General features: G+C 42.8%; 1 protein-coding gene and 1 long non-coding RNA gene across 4 annotated transcripts in view; both read left to right on the top strand.

The window, feature by feature from the left end:
• Nucleotides 1–290: 290 nt before the first annotated feature.
• NRP1 (neuropilin 1) overlaps nt 291–24,977 on the top strand; it is a 158,735-nt gene continuing 134,048 nt past the window's right edge. For 2 of the 3 annotated variants that reach the window (XM_010349044.3, XM_074405253.1), the window contains exons 1-2: nt 955–1,509; nt 4,985–5,159. In XM_010349044.3, the coding sequence (XP_010347346.1) occupies nt 1,437–1,509; nt 4,985–5,159 (248 nt within the window). In that variant the 5' untranslated portion in view covers nt 955–1,436. Of the gene's footprint in view, nt 379–954; nt 1,510–4,984; nt 5,160–24,977 lie in introns of those variants that run through there. The other variant, XM_010349043.3, reaches the window with a different exon arrangement.
• On the top strand, nt 5,166–24,112 carry LOC141585480 (uncharacterized). The gene is made up of 2 exons (XR_012519034.1): nt 5,166–19,721; nt 20,042–24,112. It is a non-coding gene; the product is annotated as an uncharacterized LOC141585480 (long non-coding RNA).

Genomic DNA, 24,977 nt, shown 5'->3' with positions numbered 1-24,977 from the left:
GAACAGCCACCCCCTCCACTCTTTCCTTCCCTCGGGATGCACAGAAACAGGGGCCAGCCGACCCCTGATTTCCACCCCCTTCCCTAGCACCTGGGCTCCGAGACCATGTTGGGCGGGGTCAGGCGGCGGTTGCCCCAGCTTGGAAGGAGCAGCACCTCCCGCCCTCCGGTGTTCCCGCTGCCCCAGAGGAGCTGGCACCAAATCTCAGGAAACAATGAAGCCACCTCTGCGGCGCGCAGAGGGCACCCCGGCGAGATCGGCATCCAGCCGCGCGCCCTGATGCGGGCCAGGGAGGCCGCGTGGGGCTTCAGCCGGGCCTCGCCAGTCCAGGCTGTCTGACTCGGCTTCACACCGCAGCGACCCTAGCCCTGCTTGGAGGTGCGGCTCCCACTCCAGCCCGGCGTTCGCCTCCTTGCCCTCCAGCTCTGGGCGGGGGCGTCCAGGGGTGCCCCGCTGCTCCCCGCCACAGGTCTCAAGCTGGCGCGATGGGGAGTGGCAGAGGGTGACCCTGAGCTCCTCGCCGCCGCGGGCGCGGGCCCCGGGATTTGAAGTTGTGAGAAGCAGCCGCCACCTCCCGGGCGCTCGGCACTGCGCGGCGGCGGGATCTGCGCCTCCAGGAGCTGCCTAGCTCTCCCTCTGGGGGTGCAGAGCGAGCACGCGAGGTGGCCTGGCACCGACCTCCGCGCCCCTTCCTCCGGCACCCGCACCCACGCTCCGGGGGCGCAGACCCCCAGCGCCTTCCTTCCCGCAGAGATCCCTGCAGGGTCTCCGGGAAAGACAGACAGACGGACGGGGAGAGCACTCGGAGGGAAAGTTGTTCCTCCCAGTCTCCTGTCAGGCAATTACCAGCGAGCCCGAGCCGGGAGAGGGGGCGGGAGGAAGCGAGGGAAGGGCTCGGGAGTGGGGGAGGCCGCGGGAGGGGAGGCGGGAGTGCAGTTGGTGGAACTCCTCTGTCTCCCGCTCATCTTTTCATTGCTCGCTCCTCTCCTTCCCGCAGACACCCGGACCTCCCCGGGGCGCCAGCTCCACGGCTCCACCGGGTCCAGAAACAAGCCGGATTTTTTTTTCTTCCTGGAAATTGGCTTTGGTGTGTGCTGCCCTACGTCCCTCCTCCCCCTCCCACCCACACTACCCCCCCTCCCTTTTTTTTGAGACATGGCCCGGGCAGTGGCTCCTGGAAGAGGAACAAGTGTGGGAAAAGGGAGAGGAAGCCGGAGCTAAATGACAGGATGCAGGCGACTTGAGACACAAAAAGAGAAGCGTTCCTCTCGGATCCAGGCACTGCCTCGCGGTTTTCCTTTCTGCAAGACGGGCTGAGGATTGTACAGCTCTAGGCGGAGTTGGGGCTCTTCGGATCGCTTCGATTCCCCTCTTTGCTGCATTTCCCTCCACGTCCTCGTTCTCCCGCGTCTGCCTGCGGACCCGGCGAAGGGAGAATGGAGAGGGGGCTGCCGCTCCTCTGCGCCGCGTTCGCCCTCGCCCTCGCTCCGGCCGGCGCTGTTCGCAACGGTAGGTGACAGGCGGAGGCGCGGGTGACAGCGGCGTCCCGGCTCCCGGCCGCCCGCCCCGGCCCGGGGCTCACGCGGGCTGCCCGGGACCTGCCGGGAACAGCAGACTCCGGGGCAAAGGAAACTTTTATCTGGAGGAGAGACGAAGAAATGAGATCAGGCGGTTTAGGGCAGGAGGATTTCAGGTCCTTGGGCTCCCTCCTGAAGTTGATCATTGGGCTGTAGGGATTTTCCTTACCTCTGTTACAAGACAGAGCTGCCTGCCTTCCCACATCAGCACGCCAATTATCTTAATAATGTTTCCTACCAAAGGCAATTAGAAGAGACTCCCTTTCAAAAATCTGATGGCTGTTGAAAGTTAATGAACACTTTACAGGAGATCTTACTTCCTGGTCCCTTTGCTGCGCCCCTAAGCCGTTTCTTCTGGTGGGTGATGGCCACAGATATCGGTTTGTGGGTTGATGAAACTCCCTCCCCCGCCTTTGAAAGCTTTCCTGATCTGTCTGGAGTATGACTGAAAGTTACATAGTATCAATACAGGAATCTGATATATACAGTGTAAGGCACCAGGATATCTGAAAATCCCTACCCTAGCTGCAGCTTCCACTTAGCCTTTAAAACCACTCACTGTTAAGTAAATGAAAAACTATACTGGGGTATAAACAGTACCATGTAACCTAAATAATGTGTTTTAAGATGGGATCTGGTTGTAGGCATGTTTGACTTCACACTGTAAAGTAAGTGCAGGCAAGGATATGCAATTATCTTTACAGTAAGTCGTCAGCAATTGTTATTAACTAATGATCAAATATTTACTTTTGTCTGGCTTAGATTTCAATCAAAGTAATTAGAAGAAAAGAACATCCACTACTTACTGTGGTATATTGTTTTAATAAGAGACCACAAGTGGAGGGCCTCATACCAACAGGAATTTAAATCACATCTTTATGATGGAAGTTAATCTCTCTAATATGCTTTTTCAAGGTTTTGTGATTTCAGCAGTGGATTTCCCTCAGCAGCTACCAAGCAGTGTTCTAAAGAGATGCTTGAAGCAAAACACATGCAAAAAAAAAAAAAAAAAAAAAATATGAACATGGAGTTCAACTTATTAATGAACCCAAGTTGATGGCATCTTTCTGGAATCTGGCAGGAAAGCAAAACACAGGAAATTGTGAATGTAGAGTTCAATTTATTAATGAACCTGAGCTGGTAGCATCTTTCTATATCCTGGCAGGGAGTGAAATAGCGTTCTTGTCCAAATGAAAGAGCTCTAATGGCTGGACTAGAAATATAGTAACCCCCTGTCCTCCACAACTCCTGAGATTAAATCCATAATGGGAGTATTTACAGGAAGGATTTGAGGCTCAATGCAAAGAGCTTTCAGACTTTAGGTTGTGAACTATGCATATATGCAGCACACACACACACACACACACACGCGCGCATGCACACACACTTCTTAATTTTCTTAGCAGAAATCTGGGGAATGCTGAAAATCTGGCTTCAGTTGGTGAGTTTGACCAGCGAAAGCCATGTTGCTATGCTTGAAGTGACCAGAGCCAGAAAATGCCTCTGTAATTCAGCAGCTCTCTTAAAGCCATGTCCACCTCCTCCCAGTAACCAGTGTCTGCTAAATTAATTCATTAACCTTATTTAGGACTAATGGTCCAGAGTCATTAGAAATTGCTCTTTCTTAATCAACTGCTAGAGAGATTTAACAGAGCCAGGGAGTCTAGCAGTCCACATTATCTTATTACACTGTCACTTTCTCAGAAGTCGCAGATTAAAGAGCTCTGGTGTGGTACCAAGTCCACCTAAATGTCTTCTGAAGTGACTCTGTCGAGTGACTAGAACCAGCGCTGTTTTATTTCACTCCTGTAACAGATGCCAGATGCTACCATGATGTTTGTCCAGAGCTGGAGGAGACTTAATGAGACGAGGTCACTTTCCAAGTTTTCTGCACATTCAAAATAATGCAAGAGTCTCAGTAGAATCACAGAGCAGAATCCAACATGATCATTAGCTGAGATTTTGAACTCCAGTTGCAACATAATTTCTTCTTGGCAAACCTTAGGCTTTTACAAGCCAATGCAAAGGAAACCTATATAAGACTACCCTCAGTCTAAGGAACAAAGGTCAGAAGCACCTAGCAACTGAGAAAAACAATATAACCTATATTGTCTTCTTTTTAATTTATGGGAAATGATTTCTGTAATGCATGTAGCTTTATGCATTTTTGATGTGCACTTCATCTTTCATTTCCATTTGACCTGGTTTTCCTGTAATAAAATTCTGTAGATTTATAAATTCACGCTGAGAGCAAAGAATGCCATTCTCTTTCCACAGGGAATCTATTAGATGCAATGTTAAAATCTTTATATGCCATTACTGAAAATTTGTGATTGATAGGCTTATATATTTCACTGCTTTCATACCTGTTTCTCTTATATAGTTTATGCCTCAAATTGTTATTGCTCAAAATTAAGCATCAATAAATGTGGCAGCATTTCAGGCTGAGGCACTCCAATATGAAATCCATCATAAAATGTGACAATGAGAATCTATGCTGAACAATAAAGCACCCAAGAGACTGGTTTATTTGGTTTATTATTTGGTTGTTTATTTGGTTTATTTGGCTTCACTTGAGCGTTTTTTGAAATGAAGGCTCAAAACTTGTTAGCTCACCTTTCCCAGAATGTGATAACGTGGGTTACCATATGTGATACCTAGACCTGTGTGGTGGGTTATTTTTCTCCCAGCATTTAGGTCATTAGAATTAATGCCATGTGGCTATTTACTTTTCTTTCTGCCCGGTTGCTTTGATCTGATCTCCAAGCCTGAACAACTTTACTTGGAGAAGTAAAGCAGAATTATTTCTGCTTCACCAAATATACTTTGTTCTCTGTTGATTTGGATCTCAAGAGCAGAGATAACTCAAAATCACTTAGATTTATGGGCAGATAAAACAACAACAACAAAAGGTTTGGCTTTAAGCCAATCAAAGGCAATCCCCACTGATCAACGACACAGACCAGGCTTATCATCAAAAAACAACACAAGGGGTCGAACAGCATCTTTCAGTCACTTTCCACTTAGAACTTGCTACTTAGTGTGATTACACTTCTTGGGAGATAATTAAGTCTAGCAGAAGCTCCCAGGGGACCGTGTTAACATCAATTGAGGGGACTTAATGTTTTTAATGCTAGAAGACCTTTTCCGTAGGAAGAAACTTCGGGGATGGGGGAAGAGTCCTTCCAGATCTAAGTTGGCTTTCTGCCTGAGTCAACCTTCCTGAGATCAAAGAGTGTCTTTTTGTGGAGCGTTACACTCAGGGCCACAGGAAGAACTGATGGGGACCTTTTAGAGTTCCTCATAAAAGGTTATGGAATGTTTAATCACTGGCAATTTATATATAAAGCTAGATTACTTAACAGGTTGTCAGGGAAAGATCTGCTAAAATCTTACCTTCATTGCAGATAAATGTGGCGATACTATCAAAATTGAAAGCCCCGGGTACCTTACGTCTCCTGGTTATCCTCATTCTTATCACCCAAGTGAAAAATGCGAATGGCTGATTCAGGCTCCGGACCCATACCAGAGAATCATGATCAACTTCAACCCTCACTTCGATTTGGAGGACAGAGACTGCAAGTAAGTGGGAATGTTTTTGAACAGGGCATCACAGCACCATCTAGTGGTCCCGGCTGTCTACGGGGGAAAGTCAGTGTGTACAGTGCAGGTTATCAATGGATCCAGGAGGGATTCCTATCCCAGCCAGATCATATGTCAATGGTATGGAAATCGAATTACCTTAAGTGATTTCTGAGTTCCCCAAACCAGGAAGATTATAGTTAAATGTGTAATCTCTCATACTCCTTCCTGTTAGCACTTTTGGTTTGGGAACTCTTTTGTTAACAAATGTATACAGTATGTATGTTTCTTTTTTCTTACTTTTTTTTCCCCTGGAGAAGGGAAGAACTGGAAAGCCACAATCTCACTCGCGTTTTTATGAAATGCAGTGGATCACTAATATACGTCGCATCCACAGAGAGTGGGATTGGAGATTTCACTATCTGAGATATTTTGAACTGCGGCACATTTTATGATTTAAGAACTGCATTCATCTGATTGAGTTTGACATGGAAAAAGCAAATTGTCATTGAATAAAAATAAGGCTGACAGGGAAAGCCAGATGTGGGTTTTTTAAAAGGTGGATTACTGATTAAGATACTTTTATGGAAAATGCTAGAAAATAATTGTTAAGACGTGATGAATACAATGGAACTCAAATACACATCAGTGTTTCATCCATCTACTTAGTCTTGCTGTCTCTTTCTATTGTGAAGTTTCTAAGCATCAATTTATGCCACGTTTCATTATTACGAAGACATTCTCACTGTAGAGACAGTCTAAATTGTATTTCCTCACTTTATGTGAAAGAACTGGTGTGTAGATATTGCTTTCCACGGTGTCAAATGTATGTTTTTACCTCGCATGTAGCAGTCCACGCAGATCATGTTGCTCTTCTCTCTTGACAGCAAGCAGACCACCTGTCTCTGTCCTGTCCACATGATCCCATTCTGACACACTAAAAGTGAGACTTCACCCTGAATGTCCGTCATTTATTAAGTTTGTACATATATAAATAGTTTTATCAAAGGAAAATAATCTACTTAAATCTCAATTCTAAAGTGTTTCTCAGGGACCGAGAGGTCTTCGCAAGTTTTAAAGTGGGTCAGTTTGGTATAATCGTACGTGATACCTATAGACTACTATTACCACTGGACCTAAATATTGTTTTGCAAGTATGTTCATCGTCAAAGACATGCTATTTTCACACACATTTCTTTTGGGAAAGAACAGAGTAATATCAAAATCTTCCTACCCATAGAAGAGCTCAACAACCTGTTGAGCTGATGCAGGAAACTAGCTTTTCATGGTCAGAGAGATGAGGTCACTGGTTCATTCAACGTTTTGGTGCCTAGAGAATTAGCATAAAACCATAGGCTGATGATCAGTTTCCAAATAACCAGTGTATAGTACAGTGCAATAAAGTTATACCGATTCCAATATAATCTTTGCTTTGTGATTCAGAAATGCTTCAGGGTGTTATATTGACTTTCTAATTGTGTATGGAAATTACCATTAATAGTGTTCCAGTGACTGCTTGGAAACAGGGAGTTCGTTGTATTGATTTATTTATTTTTGCTAATATTCTTTTGGGGGTTTTTACAGGTCAGTCACCTAGACAACCTGGAGATTTGTTTTCTATTATATTGATTTATTTCATTATTATTATTAGTAGTAGTAGTATTTGCTTTTGAACATGTTTAAACTGCTATAGGAGAAACTCTGGTGAAACGTACTCAAGTAATAACATTATTCCAAAACATAAAAGTGCTGTTAGAATTCAGTAAACTCGTGTTTACTGATTCCTAATCTGGAAATCATGACCATCAATACCTGTAATATAATACTGAAATAATTTCGAATAATCACTAGTTATTAGCAGTGGTGTGGTAGTAAATGTTTAAGAGCTGGCTCTTTGGAGAAGTCGAGTGAAGTCCTGATTTGTATGTAGCACATGCCAGTTTCTGTGGTGTAAATACTCTCATCATGGTCAATTTCAGACTACCCATGTGATGTCACTGTGGCCAAGACTAGCAAAGAGATGTGTACAGGTGGTTCTTGTGAGCTTCTGGGCGCCAGATCCAGCACACAATTGGAGTAGAAATTTAAGAAGTGCAGCCAGTTGAATCAGTTAATATATGTAAAGCACTTACAATTCTATTTGCACAGACATTTCTTCTGGTAAAGAACAGAGTAATGTAAAAATCTTCCTACCCACAGGCAGCGCTCAACAGCCTGTTGAGTTGGTGTATAGTGAACTAGCTTTTTATGGTCAGGGAAATGATGACATCCAGTTCATTCATCATTTTGGTGCCTAGAGAATTAGCATAAATCCATAGGCTGATTATCAGTTTCCAAATAATCAGCATACATTGATTATTACAACAGCATCTAGCACTATTGCAACAGTGTCTAGCTTACAATGGTGTCTAGCTCACAGTAAACCCTAAATAATTGTTTGTCATAGCTTGGTGTCAGGTGGGGTGTGATGGGATTAAAGGAGCACCTTTTCGGTTAGTTTTCTTAAAAAAAATACAATAAAGGATGATTGTAATTCATAGAAAATGACAATTTCAGTGATATCAGCAAGGTATTTTAGAAACTGACATGGCCAAGAAGTTGTTACATTGCAATCTTATGATGGTGACTTTGTTTTTTTAGTGCTACAGAGTAAGGTGATTTCTTAATGGTCCCAACTGAGGCTTTGCTCTCTGAAGGTGCCATCTCCTTGTCAAAGCTGAAAGGCTGATATATTTAGCCTGATGAAGTCAATAGAGATTAGATCCATGGAAAGTATCTTCGCGCTGTGTTTTGAAGTGCTGCAAGCTGATCTTTTTATCAATGAGAAACTCCAGAAAGATATAGGAAGACCAGCATAAGGCATTCCCTTCACTATCTTTCTAAGCTGATTCACATGAATGACCAGTGCTCAGTGTTGAAAGGTGGATTTGAGATTCTACAAACATGGCAAAATACTTACTTTTCTGATGGCTTTAAGAAGGATCCACAATTTTAAATTTTACAAGTGATTAGAATTCCCCAGAAAAAAATAAAACATGGGAACACCAGAAACTCTTTGAAGAACACATTCATAGATGTCAAAGTTTAGATTTGATTCCTGAAAACATAGTTTTGTTATTAGGGATTTTTTTTTTTTTGTACTTTATCAGGCTATTTACAAAAGTGGATTTGGGGAGCCACAAAACTAGATGTTGTAAACCACATTCAGAAAGCTGATGAGCTTTTACTTCTCACTCTTGTTAAGAAGAAACTGTTCATCTTATTTAAGACATTTAGCCGGGCGCGGTGGCTCAAGCCTGTAATCCCAGCACTTTGGGAGGCCGAGGCGGGTGGATCACGAGGTCAAGAGATCGAGACCATCCTGGTCAACATGGTGAAACCCCGTCTCTACTAAAAGTACAAAAAATTAGCTGGGCATGGTGGCACGTGCCTGTAATCCCAGCTACTCAGGAGGCTGAGGCAGGAGAATTGCCTGAGCCCAGGAGGCGGAGGTTGCGGTGAGCCGAGATCGCGCCATTGCACTCCAGCCTGGGTAAGGAGAGTGAAACTCTGTCTCAAAAAAAAAAAAAAAAAAAAAAAAAAAAAGACATTTGATATTTTTCCTTGTTTCAGCTACAATATACGTCTGCTGGCAGTAAAACATATTTGCTGTGCTGACGTCATGGGGCCCGAGTGGGATCAAGTCTTAGATAGGTAAAAATGCTCCTCAGAAAGGGTTATCATTGTTATTATATCTTTAACAACTTGGCGATTGTTAGAACATTTGGGAATATGAAACTAAACATATGTCAAACTAAACCTATTGATCCAGTAATGAGGTGATTTACACATGATACACCCTGCATTTTCCCTTGAAATGGTCACTATTTGTATAGTCAGTTTTCACCATGAGAAAGCTTAAGAAATCTCTGTCTTAGCACATTTGCGTATTCAAACATCCTTGAAATCCAAGTAAGCAGTTTTGTAGGGTGTAGGGATGGTTACGTCATTAGACCAGCCACATAATCCTGGTAAAAAAATATATTTTTTAATTTATATTTTTATTGTTTTATGTATAATTAGGTAAGAAAAAAAAAAAACATCGTTTCATAATTGTACCAATACAGCACATAGTCACGACTTCTCATGAGAATAGCACCAAGACTGACCCAGTTCATAGGCAAATTATGGACCATACTTCAAAGGTGGATATTTGTTAGGAAAATTAAATGTGTAAGGTGTGCCCTCAGAGTTTTAAAATGCAAAATTCTGTATGTATGCCACCACTGAAGGAGGATTCTTTACAAATAAGCATTAGAACCATGGTACATAACCCCTTAATTCTTTTATTGAGCAACAGGTGGTGTAAATCAGTCAATAGAGCAGTAGAGCATCTGTCTGCAGCTAACACAGGACTAGGATTTCTAACTATATATATGCATGATTTTATTATTAGGGTGATAGGATTCTAGAAAATGCTCTGACGGAAGAAGGTGTTGAGGGAGAGGAAGGAACGTTGATTTCTTTTTTGCCAGCAAAATCCTGCACATTTGTGAAGTGTCAAAGCATAATTAAAAGTAAAAAAGAAACAAAGAAGTGACCAATAGAGAGTTCTTGGAAAGAGATGTTCATTGCACATTGTAAATGGCTTTCAGTGTTTACATTGAACTAGCTAGGTCTTACTCTGCTAAAGTTTTCTTCAGTGGTAAGGCAGACATCTTGAATCTCATAAAAATTTATATCTGTATAATAAACAACAATGTCGTTGATACGGTAGTTAGAATTTATGAAACTTCTCCAGTTTCCCAGCAATGCATACAATCAGCATGATAATTTATAATGGTTTGTGACAAATACTGCTGAGCAAAGAGGTGTGTGGTTACATTCAGATCAGATGTCACCATCCAGGGAGCAATAAAAATTTCACAGACATTGGGTTAAAAACATTAAGGAAATGAATATGAAGCTCTAACAAAAGTCTAAAAAGGTGGTAGCATTGGGGGGATGAAACCCAGCAGTGCTTTTCCTACTGACCAGAAGAAAATCTTTCCTACTGACTTCAGTGTCTGATTTGACAATGCCGTTTCATATCATGACATAGATACTTTTTTCATCTATGATTTAGATTTGTGATCTTGCCTATGTGTTACAGGCAAGATCATGTAACAGGCATGTTTTTCCTAACTCACTGCATTCAAAGGAAGACTGCATTCTTGTAACTTCTTAAGAAGTTTAATCATAGTGAAATTATAAGGAAATAGAGATAATCTTTGTTTCAGAATTCTGTTGGAATAATTCACACGTTGTTTCTTTAATGCTACTTTAAAAATTACCTAAAGTATTACAAACTTTGAAACAGGGCTAATCGCTTTTATTTTCAGAGAATATGAATTTATGGAATGAAAGATAACCTGCCCTTGGTTTCTCAAATCTGATTATTCCTGCACATTTACTTACGTAATAGTCACTTATTGGCATTTTTTGGAGTATAAATTTCATTGTTTGTTTTCCTCAGTAATGTTTTCTGTTTCAATTTTTCCTTACTATTTTTAGCGTGGATTAATTAAGGATTACTATGGGATTTTTTTTAATGTTACATTAAAATGCTATTTATCTCAATAACTGAGTTTTTGGCTTTTTGTATCCAAGGCAAGTGCCTCACTCTAGTCTTGTATTTTAGAGCATCACTTAAACAAAGTTCTTGTTTTATGGAAAGCAGTGAATATTTTAAGCCAAAATACATCTCTGTTTTCCATATGAAATAGAGAAGAATATGTACCTTTATTAAAGGTACACAGGAAAGGTACTTAGAAAAATACACAACCCAAGTACAAGACTTGAGAAAATTTTGCAAGGTGGATACATACACAAAGCCAATCCAGAGGTCAACATTTCCAGCTTCCTAGAAGTCCTCTGATGTTCATTTTAGTCACTAGCCTTTGTTCTCAAGGGCAATTGCTGTCTTCACTTGTGCAACTTCATTTTTATAAATTTTGAAATCAGGTAAACCTAACCTAGAGTCTTAGAAGGCTGTATGTACAGGCCAAGTACAGTGGCTCACACCTGTAATGCCAGGACTTTGGGAGATGGAGGTGGGTAGATCACTGGAGGTCAGGAGTTCAATCGAAACCAGCCTGACCAACATGGTGAAACCCCATCTCTACTAAAAATACAGAATTAGCTGGGCATGGTGGCGTGCACCTGTAGTCCCAGCTACTCAGGAGGCTGAGGCAGGAGAATCACTTGAACCTGAGAGGTAGAGGTTGCAGTGACTCCTCTGCACCATTGTACTCCAGCAACAGGAGTAAAACTCAAAAAAAAAAAAGGAAGCCTGTGTGTACTATCCTTGAATATAGACAGTGACAGTCTTTGGAGTGGATATAGAAAAAGTAGGTACTATCTAATCAAAAAGCAGAACCTTACTGATGCATTTTTCTAATTTTTTCAGTGGCTACTGAAGGAAATGTCTTTGTTTCAAAGTGTTCAATCTGGAGCCTGCTTTATTATGAGGATTTTATGTGCAGGCAAATTCAGACACATTCTCCTTTGCCTTATTTTTCTTCATCTTTTTTTTCTTTTTTTTTTTTTTTCTTGAGACAGAGTTTCGCTCTTGTTACCCAGGCTGGAGTGCAATGACACGATCTCGGCTCACCGCAACCTCTGCCTCCTGGGTTCAGGCAATTCTCCTGCCTCAGCCTCCTGAGTAGCTGGGATGACAGGCACGTGCCACCATGCCCAGCTAATTTTTTGTATTTTTAGTAGAGACGGGGTTTCACTATGTTGACCAGGATGGTCTCGATCTCTTGACCTCGTGATCCACCCGCCTCGGCCTCCCAAAGTGCTGGGATTACAGGCTTGAGCCACCGCGCCCGGCCTTTTCTTCATCTTTTTAGTTCTGGTTTCGATCTCAGGTAACTTCCCAATGTGGGTAATGAGAGAGGCACCATCACCAAGTTCAAGTCAATTAAAAAACTATTGGTGGGAGAACGAAGCCTCCTCAGAACAGCTGCTGGCCAAAGCCGCAGCTGTCACTTGCAGCATCCTTGTCTATTACTCAGGCAGATCATTATCCACTTTCTTCCTTCTGCTTTTTTTTTTCCCCATTAGCACCAAATTTAATTTGAACAGAGCCTCGTGTGTTTAATAAAATTAATTTTCTTTATTATTCCTTAGTATAAGCAATCACATTTGATCATAATGAATTTTGAGTATGAGGAGGTTGTTTTGTGTTAGGCATTTCTGTAATTTAAAGAAAGCAACTTTTACGAGCTGAAGGAGAAGGTTGGTTGAAATCTTATCAGATTGAATCAACATGTGCATGGCATTTCCAATAAGATTTCACTTTAGGGAGCAGACACTTAGCTGATCCAAGAGAGACGTATACCTTCAGCCGGCATGCACATTCTCAGCTCCTTTCTTTCCAGCAGAAAACTTGATACTTGCATGCCTGCTGACGTGGCTCCACAGAACCACACACACAAACACATATGTGTGTGTAAAGGCATCTAAAAAATAAACGTAACTAATTGCAGGGGTGGTCTTCATCCAGGCTGATCACTAAGCCTAAAGAAGAACAAGAAACAAAAACTTGTCTTCAGACGAGGTTCCAAATGCCTCTTGACTGGGTGTTTGTCATCCATCCTGATTGTAAGAGTCAGTGGCTTGGCAGTGCGCTGCTCCTTGAGAGAAGGTTTCTCCTGCTCTTCTTTGGTTAATTGGCCTGTTTCTGGTATCTAGGGTACTAACTAGGACTGTCTTATGGTTGAAACAATTCAGAACCTTCACAGATTGCTTAGGAATTGAAGCACCTTCATTCAGAGCTCTCCTAAGTCCTGCAGAGGAGCAGAGGAAGGAAACAAACAAACAGAGTATTTTGGCTTCTGTCCACTCAATTTCTTTATAAAGTTCAAGTTCATGGAGAACTTTTGCCTTATAACATGGTTTTCCTCCTCATCAAGCCTGTCTTTATTGCTAGGTTTTGTTGGGTCAAGATGTTATTGTTTTCTTTAATTTAAATAATCATAAAGTGTTTGGAAAGGAATGATTGTGTCTGGTTCTTTTTTTTTTTTTTTTGAAAAAAATATTTATTTATTTAAAACATAGAGAGATGGTAGGGGGAGCGTCTCACTATGTTGCCCAGGCTGATCTCAAACTCCGGAGCTAAGCCATCCTCTGCTACATCCTCCCAAAGTAATGAGATTACAGGCGTGAGCCACCACGCCCAACCTATGCCTGCCTCTTGCTGTTGAGTCTTCAATATGTGCGCACGGTGGGGCTGAGCACTCACTTCTCTCTCATCCCCATTTGACAGCTGAGATCCCTGTGTTTTGGAAAAGTAGTTATGTTAACAGAACCCAAATAAACAGTCGCTGCATCACAAATCTTTCCGTCTTTGTGGTCAAAGTCACACTTGGATGTGCCTTTTGAATGAGGAAATTCTCATGAAATGTTACCAGCATATTTTCTCTTTAAGCAGCTCTTTTATTAACAAGTTCTCAAGAAAGTTTAGGAAGTGAAGCACATTCTGAGGAAGGACTGAATTTTTCAATTTTAAGTTTAGATTAAGTAAGCACTTGTGAAAATGGCCAGAAACTTTCAACCGATTGGTGATTTTCCACTCGGTTGAAACTTGGCCGGGAGTGGTGGCTCAGGTCTGTAATCCCAGCACTTTAGGAGACGGAGGTGGGAGGATGTCTTGAAGCCAGGAGTTCAAGACTAGCCTGAGCAACATAGCAAGACCCTCTCTCTACAAAACTAAAAAATTAGCAAAGTGTGGTGGTGCACACCTATAATCCCAGTGCTTTTGGGGGTCAAGGCAGGAGGATCACTTAGGCCAGGAGTTTGGAGTTTGAAGTGACAGTGAGCTATGATCATGCCACTGCACTCCAGCTTGGGCAATAGAGCAAGACCCTATCCTTAATTAAAAAAAAAAAAAAAAACAAACAAAAAAAAAACAAGCAAATATATAAAAACTTGCCTTAACTTGGGAATGGAAATCTTGGGGAGTAAATATCTAAATTCTAGCGCCTTTTGTTGACGAAGTTTGAAAGCGCAAAGCACATATAAACACAATGTTATTTAAAGCCTGACAACCAGGCCCCATGTGGGTTTGATCTGTTCAGTTGGTAAAAGGAGATATTAGATATCACTGTGTCCAATGCTCGGTCTCAGGCCCGGAGGTAAGAAGGCCGCATTCCCTTCCAAGCTCTGGTCATTTACTTAATCTCAGGTAACTACCAGGGAAGCGTTCTTCTCCCACAGCTCCCTCATGCATCCAGTCTCAGTCCTTGCATTTGCCACCGTGGCTCTGTAAGGGTTAAAGGGAGAGTGTTTGCTCAGGCATTGGGTTCCTAGGAGAAATGGAAGAGTGTTTTCTGAGAAGAAACAGATGCTCCAGTGTATTTTGTTTTTATCTGGGCGGATACTTTGTACAAGCAGCCAGCCAGGTTGGAGGTGATGGCCTGCTGCCGCTGTGGCAGACTGCTATGTCGCAGAGAGAGCTTCCAGTCCCGGGCTGAAAGAGGATGCTAACTGTCTCTCAATTCAAGTTCTTCTATTTCTCCAGAAGAGCCAGAGATGGCAAAGGCCAGTCAATATAGTCATGATTCCCAGTCCTTGTCTGACTCTCCAACTGTTGGATGCTATGAGCAGGGACACTGTGATGAAAGATACAAGCAACCCAGGGAATGGCTTAAAATAATTAGATGTGGTCAAAATCTTAATCTTACATAGATCGTTTCAAAAAATTTAAGGGCATGAAATTCTTACATTTAAAGATAAAAAGAACCTGCTCTTGACTCGAAGATTAAAAAACAGACACAAACCTGGAGGTGCTGAGGCTGACTTGGTCTGATAAGAGATTAAGTTGTTTTTGATGTGGTAGCCCCTGGCTAACTGAGATCACTGTTTTATCTTTTTTTTAAAAAAAAAAAAAAAAAACCTCAGTTCATAGTTGTCTGTCTTTTTTATTCTCACATAAAGCAAGAAATTGGGCATTTATTTGTTAACACATTTGGTCACAGAAAAAATGGTTAACAAAATAAAATGTAAATTTCTAGCCAGTTGTGATGGCTCATGCCTGTAATCATAGCATTCCGGGAGGCCAAGGCGAGTGGATCACTTGAGATCAGCAGTTCAAGACCAGCCTGGCCAGTATCGTGAAACCCTGTCTCTACTGAAAAATACAAAAATTACCCAGATACGGTGGCACTTGCCTGTAATCCCAGCTACTCTGGAAGCTGAGACAGGAGAATCGCTTGAACTCAGGTAGCAGAAATGACGATGAGCCAAGATCAGGCCATTGCACTCCAGCTTGGGTGTCACAGTGAGACTCCATCTCAAAAATGACTACATAAATACATAAAATGTAAATTTCTAGATCAACTCACTCTTTTGGAAAGATGGCAGCCAGTAAAACCGACAAATGCCAGTTAATGTGCCAGTCTGACGGTGGCACTCTATTTTGCCTTCCAACACTCATCTCTGTAGAGTCCTCATTCTAACTGCACAAGTAAGTGCCCATCTCCCCTTTGGGTGGCGGACTCCATCAAGACAAAAATCTTGTCTTACTTGCTGACATTTCTACCCTTCGCAGTCCTACGGAATGCTTTGCACATGTAGACACTGGTTTAAACAGCTGACACTTTTACTCAACTCAAAATCAGGTATATGAAGAGTCAAGGTGAAAAACCTCCATGTGTGCCTCCAAAGGGTCTGTGACCCACTGTAGGTCAGATGGAGAAGAGATCAGCAAAAATTCAGCAAAGTGAGAGTGAACGGGGCAATTTCAGTAACTGCTGCAGTGGGTGGTCCATCTGAATGACAACCTTTCAGAGAGGACTTAGGGCAGCCACTCCCTGGACACTGGAGTGAGTAGCTGCATGTCTGCATTCAGAGAATCTGGCCACATCCAGTCCCCGCTCCCTCCAGCTTCATCAGAGGCACCTGAGTTTGAATTTTGGGGCGGTTGGTTCCCAGCGGCACAGGTAACGGCTGCAGATTATCTGGACAGGAACTAGGTCCCGGAGCATGCTTTTACACATACCTGGAGCCCCCCGTCTTCCATGGTCAGTTACACTGCCCAGCCTAACTCAGATGTTCGAAACATATTTCAGCCCTGGCTCTGCTAGGGTTCCTTATATTACCAGCGCTGTGCGGGCACCTTCTTCACTGCCATTAGGTTGGCGCAAAAGTTACCGCGGTGTTTGCCATTGAAAGTAATGGCCAAAACCGCGATAACTTTTGGGCCAACCTAATACAGCAGGTAACCCATAATTGTATTTTTCAATGAGGAGTGGCACTAAGCTAAGGAAACAGCTGTTTGTTTGTTTATTTGTTTGTGTGTTTGTGTGTTTAGCACTGATTGGAATTGTCATTTCCTTTTTCCTTAGGAAACAGCTTTGCATTCTTCTTCTCGTTTATCCAAATGCCAATTTCTTTGTGTCTGGGGACACTACTGGGTATCTGTTAGGAGACATAGGTTCAGTCCTTCCAGACACATCCCCATGTCCATCTTCAGCTTTCTAACGACCTGTCCTGACGTGTGTGTTGGTTCATTCACGCAAGCTGGGGATTTCAGATTGTCAGGGGATCCTATTAGCAGCTCCCTGTGAAAAAGAGTTCTGGTGAGTTAGAGATGTGGCTTACGTTGCACCTCTGCCATTCATTCTTGCCTGTGAGACAGAAGCTGGGTCATATGGGCTGAGTCCCAATACATGAATGGCTCACATGGCACCATTAACACTGCCGCTTTGACAATGTCAACCAGAACAGCCCAGGGAGATGTGACAATGACCAGGTTCCCTACATCAGGGTCTGCCTGAGTAACACCACCTGGATGCAGCTTTAATTCTGAAACAAAAGGTTTTTCCTTCTCTACCTATCTCGGTAACGCAGTGTAGATGAGCTAATGTAGATGGAAGTGTCTTACGAATACAAGAGACACACATATTTATAAATAAGAAGACCTAGGTATTCCTATAACAGGAAGTGCATCCGTAGGTTTTGTTCCTTAAATAAGTTCAGACTGCAAACAATAACGTCTGCATCCTTAGGAGGAGACACTTATAAATATTTCAAAAGCACTGCACATACCTACAATAGAGATAGTATCTCTGCTCAGCGTGCATTCAGCCAGTAAGAATGTCTGAGTGTTCTTATGAGTTGACCAGTTAAGTGTGTTATAATTGCAGTCTTCTGAAAATCTAGATGGATAGAGTTTGTGGAAAACCTCATGGAAGATGCTAGTTCAGTGTCACAAGCTTGATGATAATGGCATCAATGACTTTAAAAAGTATTATTTTTTCATGTGTTCTTGAGGACTTGAAAATATGTTCAGTGCATTCAGACCATGAGCCAGCGCATACGTAAACAGCAGTATTTAAGCCAATAGCTTCGTGGTTATTACACAGGACTACCAGTCCATGCCAATCCATTCAACCAAGTAGTGTCATTATGTTCCTTTCCAAGAAAGAGAAAACAATGTAGATTTTGTAGCCTAAATCCACGGGAAAAGGCAGCTGGGAAATAAATGCTTTTAAACTGATGGTCCGTTCACATCATTTTTCCTCATTTCTGTTTTCAAATTTCCTCATTTCCTCAGTATCCCCTGTCCTTTGACCTTGCCGTCTCCTTCCCGCATTTCTGGTTATGACAGACTTTCCAGTCGTAGGGAGGGGCGTTCGTTTTTAGTGACAGCACCAAGTTGCATGTTTGCAGGAACCACCTTGGGATCATGGCAGAGAAGAGGCTACTATTCTAGCTCCTTACCCCACCTCGCCCTCATGAATGGCCTTCTATGATACAAATTATATCTGCAGCTCTTCAAAACCACTCTCAGCTCTTCTTCACCTCAAATAACGACAGATGTGGCTGGACGATCCATCAGAAGGGATTGACTTCCTCTTTTGTGGGACTGTTGCGGGCCTCCATGGGTCAAACGGATTCTGTAGGACCTACCTCTTTGTGAGTGGCGAAATCCTTCTTGGACCTTGTTACTTTGCAATCAAGTATTTCCTATATCTCTCTCTCTGTCACTCTTTCTTTCTGTTACTGACAAGGTATTGAAGGCGGTGGCTGCAGTTCAGAACTCCGCTTTCTCACTTAGCTGTCTTCAGCGTCATTTCTGTCCCTTCCAGTGGGCTGAAACTGCTTGCTCAAAGCGAATACTCCAGTGACTCTTCTGACGCTTCAAAACATTGGCCATTTCTTGGCCCTCATTTCTCCAACCTTTGTGCAACCTTACGCATAATTGGCTGCTCTCCAGTGTCGGAGGCTTCTTTCCTGGATCTCATGATGCTGGTTTTCTCCCTACTTCTCTGACCTCTTCTCTTTTTTGCTTGTATTTCTCCTCCAACACTGAAATGTAGCCATTGGCCGAGGTTTCGCCTTTGCCCTGAATCTTTGCTGTTTGATCTTAGCCACTAGGCTCAGATAATACCCAGCTTCCTGGCCAGCCCCGGATCTGACGTGAGCGTTACACATTCTTTCTGGAGGATGTTGACCACCTGGAGGTCTGAACATTTCCATTTCCTAAAATAAAAGAATCAAACTTTGCATCTTCCTATGCAAATGATGTTTTTTCTGCCTTATCTCTGTCTGACTGAGTCCTTCATTTCCTACTTATCCAAATTTGAAACTCGGGAATGTCCCCTGATTCCTGTTTGTCCCCCAAATCTAGTCAGTTTAAAGGCCTCTCAGTTATCTATCTATGATGTCTCTCCTGTCTCTTCTGTTCCATTTCTGCTGCTATTTGCCAAACGCAAACACTGTTCAACCTATCCCTGGAGTGATTGTGTCAGCCTCCGAAAGAGGCTTTCCTCCTGGCCCTCTGCTCAGAAGCATTTAGGGTCCCCACCCTTGCCTCCCTGCCTCGTCTGTGCTTCTTGGCCTATCCCAGGGAAGTAACCATTTTTAGCTAGAGTAGGTAGGAAGGCCCAGGAGGCCAAATAAGAAGCTAAGGCCAGATAATGCCTTCTCTCTGGCCTTCTCTCCTGTGGCTCCCTTATCTATTCTAGCCCAAAATGGTCACTTTCTAGTTCTTGAAGCTCACTGCTTCTTTTCCCAATCCCATGCCTCTGCGTAGGATGCTTGCTCACAGATGTGGCGAGGGTAGATGCCCTTTACACACCTGAGACTCCCTGTCAAAATGTTACTCACCATCCTAGTTCTACCTGAAATAATGCTTCCTTCATGAAGCCATTTTTGATCACCAGCTACCAAGTGAATGTAGTCTTCCTCTGTTCTCTGATACTTCTGAGAACTGTTTATACCTCATTCATGCACCTTATGCTATTCTATATTGTGTTGTAATCATTAATATTATTGTACTATTCTCCCAACAAGATCATACAGTAGTCACAGAAACTGGTATTGTTTTCAGCTGCTCAGAGCCTAGTTCAGTGCTTTGCACATAGCAGGTGCTCAGTTAGTACTTGCCAAGTTGAATTGGCCAATGGTCATCCAGTGAGTCTTCTCCAGTTGGCCAGTGGACATCCAGTGAGTTTTCTCCAATTGGCCAGTGGACATCCAGTGAGTCTTCTCCAATGACCAGTGGACATCCAGTGAGTCTTCTCCAATTGGCCAGTGGACATCCAGTGAGTTTTCTCCAATTGGCCAGTGGACATCTAGTGAGTCTTCTCCAATTGGCCAGTGGACATCCAGTGAGTCTTCTCCAATTGGCCAATGGACATGCAGTGAGCCTTCTCCAGTTGGCCAATGGACATCCAATGAGTCTTCTCCAGTTGCCCAGTGGGCATCCAGTGAGTCTTCTCCAATTGGCCAGTGGACATCCAGTGAGTCTTCTCCAATTGGCCAATGGACATGCAGTGAGCCTTCTCCAGTTGGCCAATGGACATCCAGTGAGTCTTCTCCAGTTGCCCAGTGGGCCTTCTCCAATTGGCCAGTGGACATCCAGTGAGTCTTCTCCAATTGGCCAGTGGACATCCAGTGAGTCTTCTCCAATTGGCCAGTGGACATCCAGTGAGTCTTCTCCAGTTGCCCAGTGGATATCCAGTGAGTCTTCTCCAATGGCCAGTGGACATCCAGTGAGTCTTCTCCAATTGGCAAGTGGACATCCATCCAGTGAGTCTTCTCCAATTGGCCAGTGGACATCCAGTGAGTCTTCTCCAGTTGGCCAATGGACATCCAATGAGACTTCTCCAGGGTGTTCCTCTAGCTCAGGAAGACCAACTCAGCTCTCTGGACAAAGGCTTAACTTAACCATGCTGTAAAATGCTCACTTATTCTTCTCATTTACATGGTAAACCCTTCATTTTCCTGAGTAGTGGCATCAGAATTACATGTTTCCTCTTAAAAGCTTGAATTTCTACATTTGAGTAGCTTTAACTAAATCTCAAAAGATCTGCAGAGGTAGGGCTTGGCTGAAAGCTTTTCTTTCTGTCTCACAGTCATCTCTGTAATCTGTTTTGGAGTTGAACACGTAAAATGTATTAACGTTGTAGGCATATGTCCTGATTGCTGAGTGTTTTCTGACATCCCCACAACTCTTGGGAGTTTGTGTCACAATTCTGTAAACTTGGTCTATTGTATATTCACATCTGGGCTCATGTCCAAACCACCTTTACATAAATTAAACACAAATAATTTAGAACCTGCTTCCGTTCCAGCTGGCAACTCCAGTAAATGCACACGTTAACCTAACAGCAGGCTTGCCAGGGAAGAGGCAGAGAGCGAACTTCTCTGTTAGAGAAGTTAACATGGGATGTACTCCTTGCAGAATGATGTAAAGTAACAAGCCTCCTGTCCTAGACAAAGATGCTACTTGGAAGAACTAGCCCAGGGCTGTTTGTTTCTGGAGCGGGCAGGAATCCAGAGAGGATTCCTCTGCTGCCTGGGCTCTCACCTCTCCCTCCATACCAGTGGGTCCTAAGTGTTTCTCAAGACATGTGTCAGTGTCAGCCCAAGAGAAAGAGGCGAAGTAGTAGACGCATGACACCTACAACAGGCAACTCCAGCCTCCACAGCTGGTTTTATCTTCTTACTCAGTGTTACTCTCTTCCACTTAGTTTTCCTCAATATTTCCAAATCTTTTTGTCATCTGTCTGTTCCAGAAACAAACAGAAAGCGCTCCCTCCTTCTCATCTCTCCAGTTTGTCTGCAACCGTAGAAAAGAATGACTTACATGATGCTGGACCCGTGGCTCATGTCTGCAATCCCAATACTTTGGGAGGCCAAGATAGGAGCATGGCTTGAGGCCAGGAGTTTGAGAACAGCCTGAGCAATACAGTGAGACCCCATCTCTATAAAAACGTTCATAAAATTAGGCAATGATGGTGGCATGTACCTGTTCTTAGCTACTCGGGAAGCTGTGGAGGAAGGATTGCTTGAACCCTTGGAGTTCAAGGCTGCAGTGAGCCATGATCACACCACTGCACTCCAGCCTGGGCCACAGTGCAAGACCCTGCCTCTAAAAATAAAGAAGGAAGGAAGAGACAGAGAGAAAGAGAGAGAAGGAGGAAGGGAGGGAGGGAAAGAAGGAGGGAAGGAAAGAAAGAAAGAGAAAAAGAAGGAAAGAAAGAGAAGAAAGAAAGAGGAAGGAAGGAAGGAAACTTACATAATAAACCAATAAATGTTTGCATTTCCATTTTCATGAGGATGAAAGACTAAGGACTATCTGGGGCAGAGGCAGGAGCTTCTCCTGATTGTGCCTTCAGCTTTGTCTCCTTGGTGCCCATCCTGTGTGGACCACGTCCATGGCTCTCTCAAGAAACTTGCTCAGTTAATGGCACGGTCTTTATGTGTGATGCCCACCAGTATTCATTATGATCCTGAGTTCCAGGAGTCACTTGAGCTGTAATTAGCTGTGGCCTCAAGCGTTGAGTTTCTCTGGCCTTTGTCTCCTCATCTGTGAAATGAGAGGAATGAAGCTTTTCTCTTTAAGCACTTTTGTCTCTAAAGTAACAGGATTCTACTTCTCCACAGAAGTTCTCCTGCCACAGAGCATATTCCAAAGATATATTTTCTTTTTTTTATGTTTAATTTGTGGATACAAAGCGGGTATATTCATTTATGGGGTACATGAGATATTTTGATACAGGTATATAATGTATAATAATCCAAGATGTCTTTTCTGACAGCTGAGGCTGGCCCTGATTTCCGGGCTTTTCTTTGGTCTTTGCAAGCCCCTCCCTGCTTTTTGCTTTCTTCTTACCTAGATCTAAACTGCTGCCCCAGCCCAGCCCAGAGACTCTCTGACTTTTCCAACACAGCCTTCTCTTCCTTCCTACACATATTTCACTGAAACACATGTTTTATGTCAGTTTTCAACCCCTAAGTGGTATCAGACACTTTAGAACCTATTTTGGCAAAATTTATTCTAAGGAATTGTCTACTTTCTCACCTAGACCTTAGTGTTACCCACGAACAGATGCATTTTATCTAATCAGTTACTTAGAAGAACTGAAAATGTGGTCTTCTGAAATACATACATATTGCTCTGCTGTTGTTGAATATAACATTTGCAGTCAGTAGAAATTCCAGAGAGGAATGACTGATTTGCTCTGGCAACCACAGGAGCTGCAAACCAAGCCTGAGTTGTGCTTTAACTGCAGTTAATAATCTGAGTATTAACCCAGATTTGATCACTAACACAAAAGCAGCTTTTACCTGATCTTTTTGTTCAACGTAGCTCGTTAACATTATCTTGTAAAAAAAACAAATTACTTTGAGGGGGCCGGGCGCGGTGGCTCAAGCCTGTAATCCCAGCACTTTGGGAGGCCGAGGCGGGTGGATCACGAGGTCAAGAGATCGAGACCATCCTGGTCAACATAGTGAAACCCCATCTCTACTAAAAATACAAAAAATTAGCTGGGCATGGTGGTGTGTGCCTGTAATCCCAGCTACTCAGGAGGCCGAGACAGGAGAATTGCCTGAGCCCAGGAGGCGGAGGTTGCGGTGAGCCGAGATCGCGCCATTGCACTCCAGCCTGGGTAACAAGAGCGAAACTCCGTCTCAAAAAAAAAAAAAAAAAAAAAAAACAAATTACTTTGAAAAAAAAAAAAAACACAAAGGAATGACAACAGCGATTTTGTTAATGAATCCCACCTCACTCTTTGTGTCTCAAAGGCCACGTAAGCAATGCATTAAGCTATGTGTCTATTTGGAAAACAGTCTCAAATTAAGGCGCTTATTCAGATGCCGTTGTAAGAATAATTTTCTGAAATTGTGGTCTATCAACAGGAGATAAGATGGCACTTTGTCGTTGCCTGTGGAGGCCCATTAGAAATATTCTATTTCAGGAGCAAATCACACTGTAAATACCATGTTCAGACTCATTTATTCCTACACTAGCATTTTTGCAAATGTGCAATTTCATAATTTGACATAGCACTGACCGTGCATCATCATTTCAAAGCTCTTTGTAACCATTGGCTAATTCACACATCCTTAGGAAATTGTTTTGTTGTACCAGACCCTTTTTTTAAAGAAAATACCCCAAAATGTATAAAATATCTTGTCAAAGGCTAAACAAGGACATGGATGTGTTTAACACTTGTTTTCTTTCTGAATGTGTCCTTACCACATCTGACTAGGAACTTATGAGCAATTTAAACATAGATGTTTGTCACCAATAAAGATTAAAGAGCCCTATTAATGATTCTACTACAGACAGGAAACTTGGTTTAAAAACTAATTAAAATAAGTCTGGCGCAGTGGCTCATACCTATAATCCTAGCACTTTGGGAGGCCGGGGTGGGTGGATCATGAGGTCAGGAGTTTGAGACCAGCCTGACTGACATAGTGAAACCCCATCTCTACTAAATATACAAAAAAAAAAAAATTATCCAGGCATGGTGGCACACCCCTGTAATCCCAGCTTCTCAGGAGGCTGAGGCAGGAGAATTGCTTAAACCCAGGGGGTGGAGGTTGCAGTGAGGTGAAATCATGCCATTGCACTCCAGCCTGGGCGACAGAGTGAGACTCTGTCTCAAAAAAAAAAAAATTAAAATAATAAATGCAATTCCCTCAAGATGAAAATGTGAACAGGACATGAAACGAGTGAATATGTGAATTGCACTTTTCTCCTCCATTTGGTCCTTCTGAGCCGTATTTTTGTTAGAACAAGTGCTCAGCAGAGGACTAACATCTAAAGTTATTCAGCTAATTCCCAGCATCAATTGGGAAATGTCTAGTAGTTTTTAAACACTGGTCTGAAAAAAAAAGATTTGAACTGTCATCTCACCTTATTTTTGTCGTTACACCTTTCCTGAGACTGGCCTTGAGGCTTAGACTGTTCCTGTTCCTTATCAATGTTGTTTTAGGGCTTGGTTTATATGTGGAATATTATACAAGTCCTGAGATTGATGGCGAACATGAGGTCACGGTTAAACATTCATCACAGCATGTGCTTAAAAAAATATATACGTGGTCATAAATTCAGAACTCACAAACTCAGAAACTGAGGGAGATTCAGGCACTTTCCCAAGCATTGTTTCTTTGGACACCAGAATTCTTCTTCTGAAAACTTCATTTGTTGCTTACTACCCCATTCATTCATTTATTTATTCATTCATTCAGTAAGTATTTATTGACCAACCTGTATGTGCCGATCACTGTAACAGATGATAGTGATAGTGAGAGCGACAGTGATAGAGCAGTGAACAAAGCAGGCATCATTCTCTGCCCTCGTGGTATTTCCTGTCTAGAAAGACAGCGACAACAAGTAGAACCGGCCTGCTGCTCAGGGGCTGTTCTCCGTGTGGCCTCCATGCCCTTCCAGCTTGCAGAACCTCATTATCTTCGTCTGCAGCTTTCAGGCAGCCTCACCTGGGACCCAGATCTCACTCTAAACAAGATCCATATAAAAAACATCTGGCTGAG

Source organism: Saimiri boliviensis, chromosome 8 (genome assembly GCF_048565385.1).
Source record: "Saimiri boliviensis isolate mSaiBol1 chromosome 8, mSaiBol1.pri, whole genome shotgun sequence".
Taxonomy (NCBI): domain Eukaryota; kingdom Metazoa; phylum Chordata; class Mammalia; order Primates; family Cebidae; genus Saimiri; species Saimiri boliviensis.
Note: the sequence above shows the minus strand (reverse complement) of the source record. Positions and strands in the feature narration are given on the sequence as shown.